This window comes from Colius striatus, chromosome 1 (genome assembly GCF_028858725.1).
Source record: "Colius striatus isolate bColStr4 chromosome 1, bColStr4.1.hap1, whole genome shotgun sequence".
NCBI lineage: Eukaryota > Metazoa > Chordata > Aves > Coliiformes > Coliidae > Colius > Colius striatus.
Window position 1 is genome coordinate 145,833,925 of NC_084759.1, and position 18,074 is coordinate 145,851,998.

General features: G+C 42.4%; 1 protein-coding gene across 4 annotated transcripts in view; it reads right to left on the reverse strand.

Annotated features, from left to right (window-relative positions):
• The window catches only part of CREB3L2 (cAMP responsive element binding protein 3 like 2), an 83,315-nt gene that overhangs the window by 44,741 nt on the left and 20,500 nt on the right, over positions 1-18,074 (reverse strand). The window contains exon 2 of one of the 4 annotated variants that reach the window (XM_062010772.1): positions 8,465-8,671. The exons of the other annotated variants lie outside the window; for them this stretch is intronic. Within the exon in view, the coding sequence (XP_061866756.1) occupies positions 8,465-8,539 (75 nt within the window). The 5' untranslated portion in view covers positions 8,540-8,671. The remainder of the gene's footprint in view (positions 1-8,464; positions 8,672-18,074) is intronic. 4 annotated transcript variants of the gene reach the window in all.

Sequence of the window (18,074 nt, forward strand, 5' to 3'; positions counted from 1 at the left end):
CAAGAGGAACTGCCCAGGTGCGAGCATCCCTTCTACCCAATAGGCATTCATGGGATAAAAATGAAGCCCACCATCTACTCATAGGTACACAACTGCCTGATATTTATTTCCTCCAAGGCTTGACCAGCAATAACAGGGGGTGGAGGGCAAGGATTGCACCTTTACTTCTATATCAAAGGAATCAGCAACCATGTATATCAAAGGAATCAGCAACCAAGACTGCTCCCAGAGAAAATGAGCAGAGAACACCAGCCGGCATGTGTGGGGAACATGCACTACAGGCATAAATTTACCCCTTATTCTGTTTCCTCTCATATTAAGATAACAGGTAGAAAAGGGGGTAATTTCTTCAGCAGTTCTTTTGTGGTTTGTGTAAACAAAGGTGAGTAGGAGATAAACCACAAAATATCACTAAAGATAGTGGTATTTCTGGTTAATAGCATCAAAGAGATCAAGTAGCATGGCTCCTTGGAGATACAATCTCCGCTCCAAGACACTTCACAGATATCTGACAACTGCTTATATGGTACTTGAGGAGGTCTGAGTAGGAGTCACAGCTGCTAACAAAAGGCTCCAAGCTCTGGGGGTATCCAGGCAAGGCGCCAGTTGTTAAACCTAGCACATACGTGCTGGTGGGCACTCATGGGTTGGGCTCTAGACTTGATTGTATGGTGAGAACTGTAAAAGGCATCAGGCACCTTGCAATCACAGCAAGTACAGCATCTACCCACTGGGGCTTGGAGCAAAGACCTGCCCTTTCTTGCTAATGAATAACCACGCCCAGAGAGGCTGCTCGTGGAGGACTGCAAGCCTACCAGTAATAACAGTGCAGCAGAGAAGTCCATGACTTTTTTATATGCCTAGCCCCAAGGTTAAAGTCCTAGGCACAAGTTAAAAGGCTTCCTCAGGGCACGTGTTTTCTCCCCAGATGTTGCTGGCGGTGCTGTTGACTTTCTCATGCAAGTTCATTGGTGATAGACTAGAGGTGTTAAGGTGCACCAGCTTCCAACGACTGTCCTCACTGGCACGTGGATATCAGTTTTCAGAGATTCAAATACAAATTCTGCAGATTTTCAGGCACATCATTTCTCTCAACTTCATCCCTTTCTAGAAATCATTTATGTTTGCTGCATGAAAGCTGGCCACCGCTTACTCTTCTCCAGACTGAGCCACCGCTTGTATCATGTGGTACCCATCTCCATCAACTTTGAGAAAGGCTACCGATGGAGCTCCTGTAGTCATCTCTGCAAGTGACTCCTGTACGTCCTGCAGAGAACAGAAGAGCTCTTCCACTGGCATGTGGTACATTGATACCTCACAGTTACAAGGCACAGATCCAGGATCCTGATAGATTGCTTTTACAAGGATAAGAAACAAAGGACAGCCTGGAAACAATACAGTATTTTTCCGTGATTGATTCAAAAGATAGGGGCTGAAAGACTAGACTAACCCTACAGAATCATTCACCAGCAACCCCACAGGGAGAAATTGTGGAAGAGCAGAAGGTTGCACCTTATGCAGTTTGATATGCCTGGGGTGCTTACATTTGGCAAGCACTAATTTGGGGGGAATGGGACACAACCCACCAACTACATTTGGCAGCAGATATTTGAAAAAAGTTAATGCAACTATGCTTGAAATAGCTGAAATATGATTTGCCCAGAGATCTCTTGAACAGACCAAAGCATTGAGAATGCGACTACAGACACATCTAACTGCTTACTCTTAAACAGGACATGGAGAGGGACTCAGCCTAACGAAGAAACAAAATAGCTGGAAAAGCTTTCTGATGGCAAGAAAGTCTTAGATGCAGCCATAGCAGAGAACAGAGACACTGAGGGCTGCAAACAGTCTGCCAAGTCATGACTAAAACATGCTGATAACACTGCTATCCTGGCTTGTGTACCTGCCAAGGGCAAACAGAGGGAATGTCAGGTTTCTAGGTGTTTATCTTCTACAGAATAAAACTCAAAACCAAGACACAAGGAAATAGCTGCTTAATTATTTTACTCTACAGTAAAAATCTTTACTGTCTAGTCATTAACTACACTAAAATTATCTCATTTGCAGGAGAATATGAAGAGTAACATAAGTTGGTATTTAAAAACAGCAAAGGGATCTACCGTAACAGCAGATATAATTGTTTGGAGTGTCACACCAGCAATTACTCATTTTAAGATATAAAAAAGAAAAACTGGCCAGATTGAAAAAATCCACTAAGTGAATAACATTCAGGTTGTGTCATCAGCAAAACAAATGCCAGGAAATTCAGAGCTAATATATTTACACGGTAATGTAAATCTGCACATCTTCCCAACTTGCTCAGGTTACACAGTTGGAAATGTTAAAGTTCATGCTGAGCAAATCATATAATCCACCCCATTATGCACACATGCATGCACATGCTTCCATTGCAAACACTCAAGTATTTCCAACCCACAATCAGTTATGAGGAGATTGTATTTATTTTTAACTGATGGGGGAATTTTCAAAGAACCGTGTTTACTCCTTTGCCTTTCCTTGTTTCAAAACACTCTTTCACTTCCCTTAACGCTGCCTGCCAAAAAAAAAAAACCTGTTTTGGATTTAAAGAGAAAATTAAAACCAAAATTAAACTCTGTAAAATAACTAAATATGGTTTGGAAAAAAAAAAAAAAGAGAAAAAGAAAAGAGGCCCTTGCACAGTTGAGGCAAGTGTGAGAAACAACCCTGAAGTTCAATGGCCCTTAAGCCCGCTGTCTACATGCAAATAAATGGATGGTATTGCTCATTCCTAGCCTCAGCCTCTGGAGAGTCATATGAAATAGGAAAATCCTTCTTGCATTCCCCTGCCCTTCCCCCAGTGCATAGTTCTTGGATCTAGTCTCAACTTTTCAATAGGCTAGGCTCATGTTTTGTGACTTCCCACCCTCTCCCCAAAAGAGCCAAAATCAGGAGAAATGAGTCACGGAGGCCAGAGCCCCAGAGCAGTGAGTCAGCGAGCTGGAAGCCCTTTGGTAATGCTTCCCCCATCTGCGTCCCTGGCTGAGACCTCAAAATACATTATTAATTCTGTATTGCAAGCAAGCGTCTGGATTATGCTTTCAGGTCAGATGCATTCATTCTTTTGTCTCGGCTACTTTTTTTCTCTTCCTTCTTTTCTTTGGCCTCTTACAACGGTGAGCCTGGTGTACTCACCTTGTCTCATAAGTCAGCTCTCAGGCTGCGAGCTTGAGCAGCACAACCACAGAAAACTGAAACTCTCCATCATTTCCCCACATTTTTCTCCTCACCAGGTGAGCAGCAGGGTCCCAATTCTTTACCACCAGTGACTGCAAAGGCCACACCAGCCTGACTGACAGGTCTGCCTTTCACAAGCCTCCAAATCACTAAGAGTAGGGGCAAGCTTCTTCCCACCACCTCCAGCCAGCATGACTCACCCTAGACACAGAGTAGCTTGGCTTCCAAAACTTAAGTCATTGGGGTGTCTGATGATTTTTGGCACCCGGGCAAGACATTTAAAGAGAACAGTTATGTTATGTTATTAAAAAATATTGTCCTGTAGATGCAGCTGTTCAGGGATTTTTTGCCCCAGCTACGCTCCTGGCATGCAATGTCAGCTGCAAACACTTGTTGTGAGATAACACTAATTTGCTGGGATACATCCCAGGTACAACTACAGGCTCTTTGGAAGGAACTTGCATTTACTTCAAGTTTTGCATCTGACTTGTGTCTTTTGGGTAATTATCCAGTGTTTAGTAAAAAAAAAAAAACCAAAATCAAAAGCAGGAAAAGAAAGTTTTCAGACAAGTTGAAACCTTGGTGGACAAATTTGTAAAATTCATCAGTGGGCATTTATGGTCTTGTTTGCTGCCCAAGAGCTCAGCAGTAGGGATAACTCATTTCGTTGTCACACAGCTGGTTTAACTTATGGCCACTTTTGAAAGGAAAAAAAAAAACTAACAAAAAAAGTTACTCCAATTTCTTCTTAAATGTATGCAGACAGATCTTAACACTATTGTAGTGTTTTATGACATTTGGGTACACCGCACTTGATTTCATTTATCATCTTCCCTCATCACAGAAATGGAAGAGGAGGAAAGCAAAGAATATTCATCTCAGCCCCCATGTAACAGCATTGCTTGTTCAAGGGCACAGATAAGCCCTTTGTAAAGGGCACAGCCAGCAGGGTTCCTGTATTTTAAACAGAATCCACTAGTTGGCAGAGACCCATAAGGATCAAGCCTAACTCCCAGGTGACTTTATGGTCATAACAGGAGGAAAGGATAATAAGGGACAGAAGTCAGAAATCACAGGAAATGCCCCAGCAGCCTACACAGAGTCAAAACCCTTTCCCTAAAGGATGACTAGCACTGCACAATTCAGGGATGGATACTTAAAACAGAGATGCTGTAACCTAACCCTGCAGGCCAGCAGCACGTTGTTCATCTGCTTACCCTGCAAGATCTCATCACAGATCCCACATGTTAAGCAACACTTGAAGCTGCTAGCTTCTGCCCACAGGCACAGCCAACCAGAAACATGACTGGCATGCTGTGCCAGGATGCCCTTAGGAAAGCCTAGCAAATCACAACTTTGCATCTATGTTCTCATTAGTGCGGGGGGTGGGGGGGCTCCTGCAGAAAGCAGACGCTCTTCAGCTCATTTGGTTTGCGTTCAAAGTGTTTGCAACAGCCTCCTCCCTGAGGACTAAACCTGTATCTTTCAAAGGAGGATCTTAAATTAGACTAAGTAGTGTAGGTAGGAAACAGTTTCTGCTCCATCAGCAGCGCTCACTGCACGCTCCAGTTTGCCACCTCTGACAGGACACTTGACATTTAAAATAAAACCTGCTATTTTCTTCTTCAAAAATATTACTTCTTTAATGGCTGCAAAGTTTAAATGGCTGGGCTCCAGCTTGCAAGAGTGATCGTTCTTTCTTTTTCCTAACACTGGCTGCAAACCTACACACCATCCGTCAAAATTCAGCTCTTTAATTAAAGCTGTTTGGTTATTATAAAATAAGTAAGACTTTATTATCAGTATTGTTAGCTTAATTGGGAATTTTATTTCACTAAAAGCTAGAAGGTTTTGGTTTACAGATTTATTTTTAGTCCTTGGTTGGAGTTCTGCTGGGTATTTTGTTTGTTTAAGAGTAAAAGCATGGAAGCTGAAGCTTAAAAAGAAATAAGTTGGACTAGAACATCTCTAAAGGTCCCTTCTAACCTCTACCATTCCATGACTCTACGATTAAGATCCTAAATGTTTATTTGAGTATTTTACATTTTTGAAGAGTCAGAGTTATCTCCTCCAAGTGTCTAATTGCAGATTCCCCAAGTTATGGAAAATATACATTAGCTTTTAGAAATGCTGCCTAGTGTATGTAGACATAATGGTTAAAAATGCAGATGCATGTGAAGTTTTATTTTAAAAAAACCAAAACAAAAACACACCACAAACATATAACTCTACCTTGAATTCAAGAGACAGGTGTTTGAGCACAAGGGGGGGGAAGGAAAAAAAAAAGGTGGTTTTAAAAAACAAACATGAAGAAATCCATAGGTCATATGTATCACCTTATCCAGGAGATCAACTGCCCTGCCTGATTCAGAGCTCAAGGATCAGCAGCCTTTGGCTAGCAATGACCTTAGCTGCCATGGGTTTTAGACCCTGCCCAACAGAAACTGCTGCCCCCTCTATCAGATATCTACTATCAGGATAGAAAGAGAAACAACACTGACAGGACTTTGTGTTCAGTGCTGCTGTCAATAAGCATTACATATTAAGTACCTGCACTAAAAACATCAGTTTTGTGTCAAATCCAGTTCCAGCATATGATCTCACCAGGTAGTGGAACAAACAACTACATGAAAGAACTCCTTTCCAGTAAGTCAGTCCTATACCTTGCTTTTAAGTAGTAGAAACATCCTGGGTTTTGATCTGACATATCTCTCATCCTTCCCATAAATTTGTACTAAGCCCAAACAATGTGGATGTTACAGAGTTGACTCTTTGCCAACAGCAAGTATAATCAAAGACTTCCGATCCCAAACTGTCAAAATGTTTCCAGCTTGTAGCTTTGCAGCATGCTTCATGTCAAATCAGCTACTGCCACAGGAAGCTAAGGAAGAGCAGAGCAATAGTACCTGGTCATGATGACACTAGGGAAGAACATCACTACCCTGTACCCGAAACCATGACATTAGAGCTGCTTTGGATAAGCCGGTCCTGCCCACACCCATCCTACAGTAAAAAGCTTTGCATTTTGAAGCTGCTTCCAGTGGTCCTTCACAGCATGAGATGGAGACTTCAAGACACATATGTTGCGCTTGTACAGCCTTAACTCTGCAGAAATTCACATAGGAACCTTTTTGCTTCATTTTGTATGGACCAGTACCTCCACTATCCTTGGTACTTTAGTACCCTTCCTCTCCAGGAAAGATGCGTTTTGTGTCACCACAAGAGTGGTGGAGGTCACTTGGTTTGAAACTGTATCAAAGGCAGAATAGTTTGTTTAGAAGCCCTGCTGAAAGCTGTTGAGAGGAAGGAAACAAGGAGACGGGATGTCAACAAGATCAAATAAATATATACACAAAAGTATGTGTAGCATTTGTCTAGACAAATTATTTTAAGACAGCTTATACTTGAGAGCCAGTATTCCAGTTTCCTATGACAGACAAGCCTTTTGTCACAGCACCAGAAAATATTACTTCAGTCAACTTCATTTAAAAAAAAAAAAATTAAAATAGGAGCAGTACTGGACTAAGATTCAGGACCCAAAATAGCAGTAGATGGAAACATCTGTCTCCTATGATCATGTCTTAAACAAAAATCCAAAATGGTGCGCTTAGTTGTCTGTGCTTCCTTCCAGAGATGCAGGAACTAGTGTATTAGCTTATTTAGAAACATATGTGCTGCTTTTTCCCTTCATGAGTTGTGACAATAGAGAGACTTTTAAACCAACATTGCCTTCATTTGCTAGTGAAGAGGCATTTCAGCTTTTTTCGCTTGCCCTCCTCTATTCAGAGCACTCCCCTCCTTCATCTGTACCTTCCTCTGTATGTTCCATTTCCAGACCTTTGCTCCCAGTCAGGTGAAAGAGAGGCCTATGTTTCTCATCATTTTTTCAGGATGTAAAGGCCAGTGGAATCAGGAAGGAACCAGCAAGATGCAGTTGAAGACCCTGGGAAAGCAAAACCAAAGAACAAGGGTGCAGAGGGAAAGCAACGGGAGGAGAAGGGAAAGTCACAGTGCTTGGGAAGGAATAAAATAAGCCTATGACAGATAAGCAGCTTATTAAGGTTGTGAAAGAACTTCCTCCATCTCCAGCTGTGTGTTTTTGCCAAGTGTCACTGACTTCTGCGCCTCATCATTTAAAAATGTCCATCCTCAAGTGGCAATGCTCATGCCTGCTATGGACTCACCCTCGTTTATTCTTCCTCAGCCAGAAGGCAGGTTCCAGAAGGAAAAGGAATGCACTAGATTCCTGAATTCCCAAATCAGTGAGATAGAGGGACACTGCTGCAGTAGCACTGCCAGCATTCCCTCAGGCAATACAGTCCTACTCTTCTCCTGCAACAAACATTTCATCAAGCCCATGCTCTGCAGTCCTAAAGAGATGGTCAAGCTCTTCAAGCTGCCATCATAAAATAGAGGATTAAGAGAGCCTGAGGTCTTTAACCAAGAAAGCACCAGTACTGATTGTAAATCATTTATGAGCATTTCAACACATGCCTGAAAAACAAAACCTTATAGTGGGTGAAGAGAAAGCTGTTACATATTTGGGCTATGGGAAGAAAAAGAATCGGGAGAATTAAAATAAATCAGAACCTAGAAGACAAGAAAGAGTTAATAGAAAATATATTTCAGAGGAGAAAAAAAGATTGATTCTGAGTTTCTCAGGACCCAGAAGAATGTTAATTATAGATCATGCCATTGCTTGTCTGCAGTTATTGGAGGGGGGGTGGGGCAGGGAGGAGGAAGGAAGATGAAAATGTTTAATTGAATATTCCTGGGAGGGGGTGGTTCTGAACTACTATTTTTTATATGAGAACAGATGATACAGCCAACCCACAGGACAGTAACGAAATCATTTTCATCCCAACAATAACAGAAGAGACTATAAAAACAACAGCTACTCAAAGCTGGCCATTTTAATTAGCAGACCTAGAAAACCTGTATCTGAAAAGTCTAAACCAAGCTTCTAAGGAGCTCTTGAAACTACTTTCAGTATGAGACAATACTCATGGACTGTAAAAAACAATGTCAAAACACTGAAGTGTAAACAAGGCAACCAAAGTAACAGCAAGTTAACCTACCTACTGTTAATTCCTAAGGGAAGAGATGGAGAATGGATGGGAGTAGTCAGAGTCCAAGAATGAAAGGGAGAGAAATGTAATTTGTGCTTATAAAATTCCACAATAACTGATATTCTAGCTTCTCAAATTGTATCTCTTTTCAGAATAATATTACAAGCTTCATATACCTTGTCTCCTGTAAGGCAATTGACTTGGTGCTCTAGAAAACAAAGCCAGTGTGATGTGAAGTCAACAGGCCACATTCAGTGTGACAAAGAAATTTCCAGATGCAAAATATAAATTAGGTGATCGCATCACATTTTCAGCAAGTTCCCACCAGGGGTTGGTTCTTGGTCTCAGACTCTTCACACAGTATCAATAACCTGAGAAAAAAACTTTGAAGAAAAACTTTGAGTGAAAAACCACTGAAGTTTGCAAATAATGCAGCATCAGCAGGATCAGCAAGTAATAAAAAGGTCAGGTCACAAAGCCAAAACACACGGTAAGCAGCCATAAACAAGTGACAGCTTTTACCTTCAACTTTTAATCAAAGCTGAAAATAAAATAAAGATTTTTAAAAAATCTTATTGCTGTAAATAAAAGCCTGCAAAGTCACTCTTGTGTGACTGATAATCAGAAGCAGAGACCTCACAAGGCTGTATCCCCTGTGCAATCCAGAGTACACAGGTTTGAGGGCTTCAGAAGACAATAGAGGTATGAAGCAGGAATTCATTTTCTCCGTGCTCAAAGGAGATGCAGCTGCTACCAACAAATCCCAAGAATTACTGCAGATGTGGAAATCCTGCCTCAAAAATAAAAATGAATAATGACAGAAGAAACCAAAGTCTTCAGCTTATCAAGGAGAACATGAATGCAGAAGATGAACTTTAAGTACTGAAACGGGGGAATAAGACTTTGAGAATAGCTCTATCATCTTGTAGCTAAGTTTGCAAGCTGAAGCCAGGTCCATTCATCATGGTTATGAAGGGTCACAATCTTAAAAAAAAGGGAGAACAATCAGTCATGAAGAAACAGTGTGAATTCTTCTTCTCAAGCCACTTTCAATTAAAGACTGGAATTTCCCCTACAAAAATACATGGGAATTCAAACAGGAAACAATCTGGGGAAGTTTTATAGCCCATGATTTATATACGGCTAAACTAATTAATCATAATTATTTCCTTTGGCCTTCTTGCAGCAAAACAAGGCTGTTTACTAAAGCAATAATACATTCTGGAAAACCTGATGCAAACCCAGAGCTGGGAAACCTGCTGATGCTGCTTTGAATTCCTACATTCCAGATAACTTGATACCCTTATCGGGAAGGCAGCTGGGGAACACAGGTCAAGAATCTAGGTGTAAGACCAAAGGTTGCTCACTTCAGACACAACACACCCACACACAAGCAAGCTCCAAAGAAAGTGTTCAATAAACTTAAAATGCCCAATGCTTCCCACAGCACTATCCCACTAAATGCCTTTTCCCTTTGTTTTATTTTTAAAGATGGGTTCTCAAGCCCTACTGCACGAGTGAGTCAGCTTTCCTCCCCGTATCTGAACTGGGCTGGTGAGGGCTGTGGACACCTCAGCGTGAGGTGGGAGAGTAAGCCTCTACCACTTGCCATCACCCCAAGAGCCGTACCTCAATCGAGGGCTGCAACAGGGTCACAGAGGAAAAATTTGGCAGGCTAGCATTAAACTTCAGGGTTTCTTAATCAAAGATTGAAAGCACAAACACCCAGCAACACCCACATATGCAAACTCTTCCCTATCCTTTTGATACCAATCTGTTCCTCAGGAACAGAAGGGCAGCTGCAGTGAAGCCAGAGCACAAGCAAACACCTGCAACAAACATGAAGGACGCAGAAGCCCACAGCATTGTGATCGCTTTCAGAGCCCATGTTTAACTTCCAAACAAACTACATCCAATAAACGGCTGATTTCAGTGGTGATGGGAGATTCCCCACAAGCCTAGGCGAGGGGAATGCTGGGGTATGGGAGGGATTTAAAAGGAAGCTTCCATGTAGAGAGACTGGATTCAAAAGAACTCATTTAGCAACTGCTCATTTGCAAGTCTCTTTTACAACATCTTCTAGTCATCAAAGCTGCATGCGTCTGGGTATCTCCACCATGGCCTGTTGCCCTTTCCAAATGCCAAGTTTGCAGCAGCAGAAGGCTGCCCATACTAGAGACATTGGAAGCAAGTTACTTTATTCTTGCTTTAAACCTGAGAAAGAGCACAAATACAAGCACATAAGATTCAATCCCATTCAAATACACAGAGAAAAGGTAACTTGGGTTCTTATTTTATCTTGGAAAAAAAAGTTTGGTTTTTTTTTTTTAGTTTTATAAAGAAAAAACATTAAAAGCAAACAAGCTGGCAGAAAGGAAGGAGAGAGAGTATTTAAAAGAAAGGAGGAGTTTCATCCTGTTTTAAAGATTAATTAGAAAATTAATCCCACCAGGTAACATGAGTTTCTGGCACTAAAGCAAAAGAGTGCTCCAGCCAACACATACATATGCACCCCTGTGCAGCGCCTTCCCAGTCCACATCCTTCAAACACAAAAGCACAAACAAAGCTGCTTTCACTCACAGCACTGCAATTTCATTAATTGAATATATTGAGCGAGAGCACTGTGCTGTGTGGTGCGGAAGACAGCTCTCCAGAGACTGCCAAAAAAGCCTGCCAGCATCCTGGGGATAGAGACAGGCAGAGGGAAGTTTCAGACATTGCATAAGCACAGGCACACGTAATCGCTCATTTACGCGATCCCGGCCAACGCTAACTCAGACCTCTGCGAGCCACAGCCAAGATCCACTCGAGCTATTCAGAGGCGACTGGATGCCCATTGAGCAGGCAGAGAAGAGAGGGAGACGCCCAGCCTGGACATATGTGTGTGGGGGGGAAGGACATCATGGCCTGAACATAAGCATCTGTCATAGCACCTCGCTAGCGCCAGCCCTGAGTCTTCAGAGGCCCTTTGGCCCCTCTTTGTGTAACCATTACCCCAGAGCTTAAAAGATAAGGTAAAAAACACCCCAAAATAGGAGTGTTTTTTCCCAGGCTCTATCAACATTGCTGCTAGGAAAGAAATACAGCTTTGTGGTTACAAGGCCAGTCAGAAGCCAAAGGCACCATGTGCTGTCCACACCGCCTAAGCAGGCCTGGGCATCTTGTCCCCTGGCACAAAGGCACCCTTTGCCTCTTCCTTCTCCACGCCTAAGGGCAACAATGAATTGATACTCTCCTATCACAAAGGATTTCAAGGATAATGTCATGGAACACTGCATCACATTCAATGACAAGACTACTGGGATCACAAAAATGATAATGAGAGATGAGACATACAGGAAGACCCCTTTGCAGGGCATAGGGCTGAACACTGCACCAAGGCCTGAAGGCAGGGATCCACACTGCCACTTCAGGCTTTGAGGGCTACAGAAAGGTAAAGAGCAAGCCTAGGAGCTCTGAAACCACAATTTCTGTTCAAGTTTCGGGTGATGCGATTTCTTCCAAACAGCCTGTAAGCCATCTGTGGTGTGTGGCCACATGAAACCTTGTCTGCTAAGCACCAAGCCAGCATAGCCCCTAATATTATACAGCTCAAGCTGAGAGCAAGGGAAAACATTCTTCCAGAGCTAAATGAGTCTGTCTGACTGTAGAGAAACACAGGTACAGAGTCAGAAAAATAATCAAGGGAACCTTGCACTGCTTATCAGCAATGTGTTAACTCTAGAGTCAGTTAAGGCTATAGACACATGCATGTGTGCACACTTGTGTGTGTCTAGTAAATATAGATTAGTTTAATACAGCACCATTGGCCACAGATCAGTTCAGATGAGCATCTGCTACAGACCATCTGGACTGGGAGGGAGGGTGACTGAAACATTATGAGACTCTTGAGGAATTTGAAACTTGAAATGGATTTTACAAAGAAAACTGTTGCGTAAGGCACACCAACAAATGTGTGATACCAGGAAGCTTCTTTAACTAGAACAAGAAAAAGAGAAGTGATCCTGAAACTACCACTTCCTGCAGGGGCTGGAATTGGCTAGAGTCAATTGTACTGTCCTCATGACACTAAAATTCAGTATCATTAAAAGAAACAAAATCAAGTTCAAGACGTACATCAGCATGGGAGAAGAAATAGCGTTCGACTGGTGATGCCCCAAAAAAGTGGAACCTGGTGTTCAGTGGATTACCATGGAGTATCTTAAGCTTCTATGAAAAAAATACAAGCTCATAAAACCACAGTGAGTTTTTATTCATTGAATTAACATACAAGAACAAATGGTTCATGTGTAAAGCACTGATATCCTTGTGACTTATATTGCTTCATATTTATAGTGTACATGACAGAGATATTAGCAGTATTCTTCTCCAAAGACTACTGAACAATTCTATGAACCAGAAGATTTTATAAATCAAGGCTGACAATGGCCATGTCTTCCACAGAACTGAAACAAAGACTCAAATATGTCAGAACTGAAATGGTCAGATTTTCAGAATTGCTGAGCACCCACTTATTTTTTTCTCTCTCTTCTGGTTGCAGGATCTGCAAAGGGTAACAAAAGAAACTAAAAAACATGAAGTAAGCTCAAGCTCGCAGAGTTCACAGACTTTCCCAGAAAATTGTTAGGTGTGCAAAAATGACACAGGTACCAAAGAAAAACAATCACTCCTCTGATTCTACCAACAAGTTTTTCCAGATGGCTTTGGAAGATTTGGTCTTCAGTAAGAGTCGAAATGAGCATAGTAGGCACTAATGCCAAATGCAAACTCAGCACTTCTGCAATTTCCAGTAGCTGACCTGTACCTGTACTGTAAAGGCAGCAAGTTGCTAGCATGCACACACTGAAAGCACAGGCATATGAAAATATAGAGAAATAACAACTCTTCTTTCACAAAGACCTGTGTCTATCTTGTCCCTACTAAGTCATCTTTATTTCTACAACAGTGAAATTAAAAAAAGAAAAAAACCCCATAATGATACTTCAAAAGGTTCAGTAGCATAGCATTTTGTAAAAGGAGTCTGCTAAACCGTTTTACAGAAGGACCTAAAAGCTCCGTTCCATGAGTTACACAAGCCTCCAGTGTGAGCTTTATGGGGACAGTCAGCCATGCTCAGAAAAGCCTGCAAACAGATGGAGATAATAGAAATTTAAATGGACCATCCAGCTTTCAGTATAACCATCATATGTGGTATTTTATCAGTTGCCAGGTGAGTGGGAGAGGGGAGAAGTAGAAGAGATCAACAATCCCCCCAACCCGTCGACATTGCTCCAATCTCTGGCTCATGTAGCAGCAGTAAGAACTATTCTCCTTTTGACAGAATTTGTTAAGCTAGTCAGGAAAGGTCAGGATAGAACATGGAAATAGATTTAGACCAGATGCCTATGCTAATAGTAATTCAAAGCGCATATTCCCCACCTAAAATGAAAACATTAAATAAAAGCAGTGACAATCTGATATGCTTTTAAAGGTTTAGTGCTCCAGCCATGTTTTTTTAAGCAGATGATTTGTCTGATCGTGATGCAAGTTCATGGGTATAAGTTCAACAAGTAAACAGAGGTTATTTGTTGAGAAGCAGCCTTTTGAGACATGTAGAAATGTGTATTTGTGGCTTTTTTGTTGGTAATAAAGAGACCATCCACACAGAGCTGTAACTGCAGGAATAAAAGCTTGATAGGACTTTTCATGCCACGTCACTGTAAATAAAGCTTATTACTAGACAACATCACTACCACACACCTCCAAGAGAGGCAATCAGAGCAATAATAATTGGCTGCAGATCCAGGCAAACAGCATGCATCTCTCATTGCTAACGGATGCCCACTCACATATTCAGATCCTCTCCTGCTACACTCTAAAGCCAGCGTTTTGTTTAGGGAAGAAATCAAGCAGCTAAGGAAGACTATGGAGGAGCTCGCTGCCAGGACTTCTGAGAGCCATTGCACTGACCTGCTGAAGTCTTCAGTGATAAGACAGGCAGAAAAGAGGCAGAAAGACAAAACTGGGGAGCTGGAGAGGAATGTATATACACACTTGAATTCCCACAGCAACGACTCTTACTTCAAAAACAGGAGTATATCTATGTAACTGGTGTGGGAACAGCCACAGGCAAGCCTTCTCTACTGATATAACCAAGCTTTATCCTTGGCAAGATACCCTGAAGAAGCAAAAAGGTCATAGGGTCATTCATCTCTTTCAGCCTCTGCCAACGCCAGCACAAGAGCACGCTGCCTGTGATAGGAAGGGTCCTGAGAACCTTGTGGAGAAGAACGACATTTCACCAAGAGCCACCTAGAGGACCTCAGGTGCTTAAGATAATCCATATAGCCTGGGGATACCGACATCCTTCAGTGCCCAAAAACCCAAACAAGTTTTAGAAAAAAAATCCAGGAAAAGAGCCCTGGTTTAAGATGACATTACTCTCTGGTTGCCTGCAGAACTATTGCACTCTCACAATGGGTGAAGCCTTCAGTGCAGCTACTTCTGTTTACAGGAAGTAAACTGTTTTATAGTTTATGTTAAAAAAAGTAAATACAGCTTCTCTCATACTCAACACCACCTTTGGAAGAACCTGAATTTTGGAAGCCAGCAAAGAGAGACCAAGCATGTGCCTGGAATGGCTTCAGGGCTACTCTGGCCCAAAACACACAGTTGTCCTTGGGAAGAGGCAAGAGCAGCCCCACAGTTCACCCCACTAAAGGCCCAAGCCCTGCTCTCACACTTTATGTTTAACTGACAGTAACCAACGCATTAAATACCCCCTGGATTTACATCATCCCTTCGGTAGAATAAAACCCTACAGATTCAACAGGCTTTGGTTAGAAGTTCCTCATTCATGCAGGTCTCAGGGTCTCAAAAGTCTGACTGTTGATGCTGACCCCTGCTCCTTCCCCACCAACCCAAAACTGAAACACGGAGACATTTGTTGCAAAATTGCTCCACCACAGCACACAGAGAAGGACTGTGCAAGACAGGGCCTAAAGCAGAGGTGGGTTCCCCACAGCAGGGGAGCTGCACTTGGTTTCCCTTTCAGACAGATTTCTGAGGTTCTTTTTTCCATCACTGTAGCCTGTGCAAGGCATATAAACAGAGAAAGCGAGACATTTCCAAGCAGAGGCAGGACCTTAGAAACTTCGTTTCACCGCCCTGCAGAGAAGGAGCAATAACCCCCTCCGTCAGCCACTGGGCGGCAGAGCCCCTGCCCGGGACGGGGGCTGGCGGGGCTCCAGCCCGCCCGGATACCGCACCGGGAGCTACAGCTGCAGGAATGTCGGCCACCAGCCACACACAGCTCTTTTTAATTGCACGCTTCTGTTTCCACCATCTCAGTCTTGTCCTAGCTGGGTATTTTTTTGTGTTAAGTTTGGGGTTTTTTTTTGTCTTTTTGTTTTCTGTGCTCTGTTTTTAAGTGGGGAAAGGGAGCAATTATAAGGCAGACTATTACGATGACATGCTCCCCTGCATAATCTTAGGCTCTCCAGACTGGATGGCCACAATCTTATCTTACTCTCTTAACTATGTAACAGCTGGGTCTTTCCAAACTTTGAGAAGACAGTTTTCTCTGCAGACAGTGATGGAGAAAGTAGGGCTCTGAGGCGACACAAATCAGTGCAAAGAAAACTGAAGGAACACGTTTGAAAAAAAAACCCCAACGTGCCTGAAAACTCAGCATGTAGAGAGGAGCACTGTAACAATATTAAGGCTATGAAACATACTTTGGCAACCTGTCTTTTACAACTCAAGAGGCTAAATGCTGCCCATATGCAGTTGATGAGAGCACATCTTGAAAACTGAGCAAGTCCTGGCAAAGTCACACAAAAACTACTCAGATACTCCAGCTCTATCATTAAAACTTATTATGAGCACAACAAAGAGGCACATTCCAACTGCAATACTGAGTTTGAAGCCATCATGCCAGATTTCAAATGCAAAAGAAGCTCTTAAGCATGGCAAGCATCCTGACCTTACATTCTGTTTCACCAAAAGGTGCGCTTCAGCTGCCTCAGCCTCTTTTCAGCATCCCACAGAATGTATTTCACACGAAAGAGCATCATCAAGAAAATCCTAGTGTTGCTGTGGCACTAGGAATTTTGAGATAAAAATGTTTAACAGGCACAATCTGCTGAGACTTGTGTCTTTCTGATAGAAATTGTGTTGGATTATTAATTCATATTCAACAGAGATCACCATCCTTCCCAGAGGTCACTACTCCCTCTAAAAGGGTGCCTTAACTCCACATCCACTGCTCCAACCCAGTTCCATCAATATGGATTTGAGCTCCACTACTCAACCTAACACAGACTACCTTGGCAGAGTAGTATGAGGGGGAGTTCAGGTTCAGTTATGTCAGCACATCTAAAGGGGTCAGCTAGCGTCTCATGTCCCCAGCAGAGCACACCTAACCAGAGTCAAAGTCACTTGTTTATTTCTTGCTTTCTCTCCCAAAGGTGACTCCTGCCTTATTTCTGATCTTTCTGGCCATTCAGGACAAACTAGGTTCCACGACTTTATATCAGTTGCTCAGAGGCAGCCCAAGCGTTGAGCCTTGCACAATTCAAGCTCTCCCAGGAAAAATGGTATTTTTCTCTACCCACTTCTTGAAATTGCATTGTTTACAGCAGCAGCCTGCCTCATAGAGAATTTCTTCTTTGTGCTGCATCCAAGGTCTGCCTTTTAGCTGTAGCACTCCCCCAAAGTTTAATTCTTCTAGCAATCCTTTATTACAAAGTCACCAAAACCAGAAGACATCAAATATGATCCATATTCTTGCAGTAGATCTTTTCCACAAAATACACCACTGAGGCATGTTCATACTTATTTTCCAGATAAGGCAATGAAAGAAGTGACCTCCTCACACCAGAGCAACACTTGGCATTGGAAATGCAACAAGAACTTGAATATTCCTGTACTAGGATATGTAAATCTACCTATCCATATGTAGGAGGCTAGAACAAGTATGCTCAATGTTCACCCCAGGAAGAACCAAAACTAATGGGGAGAGCAGACATCTTTAAAGGTTTCCTGCGATTAATAGATTCTTCTTATATCCATAGGATGGATGATTTGAGACTTCACACTTTAAAGATTAATTTCACTGAATTGTCATTGCATGATCCTATGAGGGGGAAAAAAAAAAATAGCAGATTGACTTAGATATCTTATCTGAGTTTGCATTGTGTACTTGCAGCATCTCCAGGGTGAGCTGCTCTTCCTTAGAGAATACTGTGTGGTTCCCTATCCTCACAAGCTCACAGATCAGCCTGAAATATCCAGGGCTACAGCGCATCTGGATCAGGACATACTGTCTCTTATAATGTTGCAACAAAAGTAGGCTTTTGCAAGCTACTTACCACAACGCTGAAATCCCCGATGGGTGGAGCTGCCAGAACCACCATCAATCACAGAATCACAATGGTTGGAAAAGACTTTTAAGATCATCAAGTCTAACCTCTAACCTAACACTGACAAACCCATCACTAAACTAAACTATATCCCTCAGTGCCTCATCTATGCCTCTTTTAAGTGTCTTCAGAGATGGTGACTCCACCACCTCCCAGGGCAGCCCATTGCAATGGCTAATTAACCTCCTTGGCAAAATAGTTCTTCCTAATATCCAATCTAAACCTCCCCGGTACAACTGGAGTCCATTTCCTTGCGTCCATTCTTCATTACTGGGGAGAAGAGATCAACCTTCCACCTCACTACAACACCCCTTCAGGTAGTTGTAGATAGATCATGTCTGCTTTCAGCCTCCTCTTCTCTAGGCTAAACATCCCCAGCTCCCT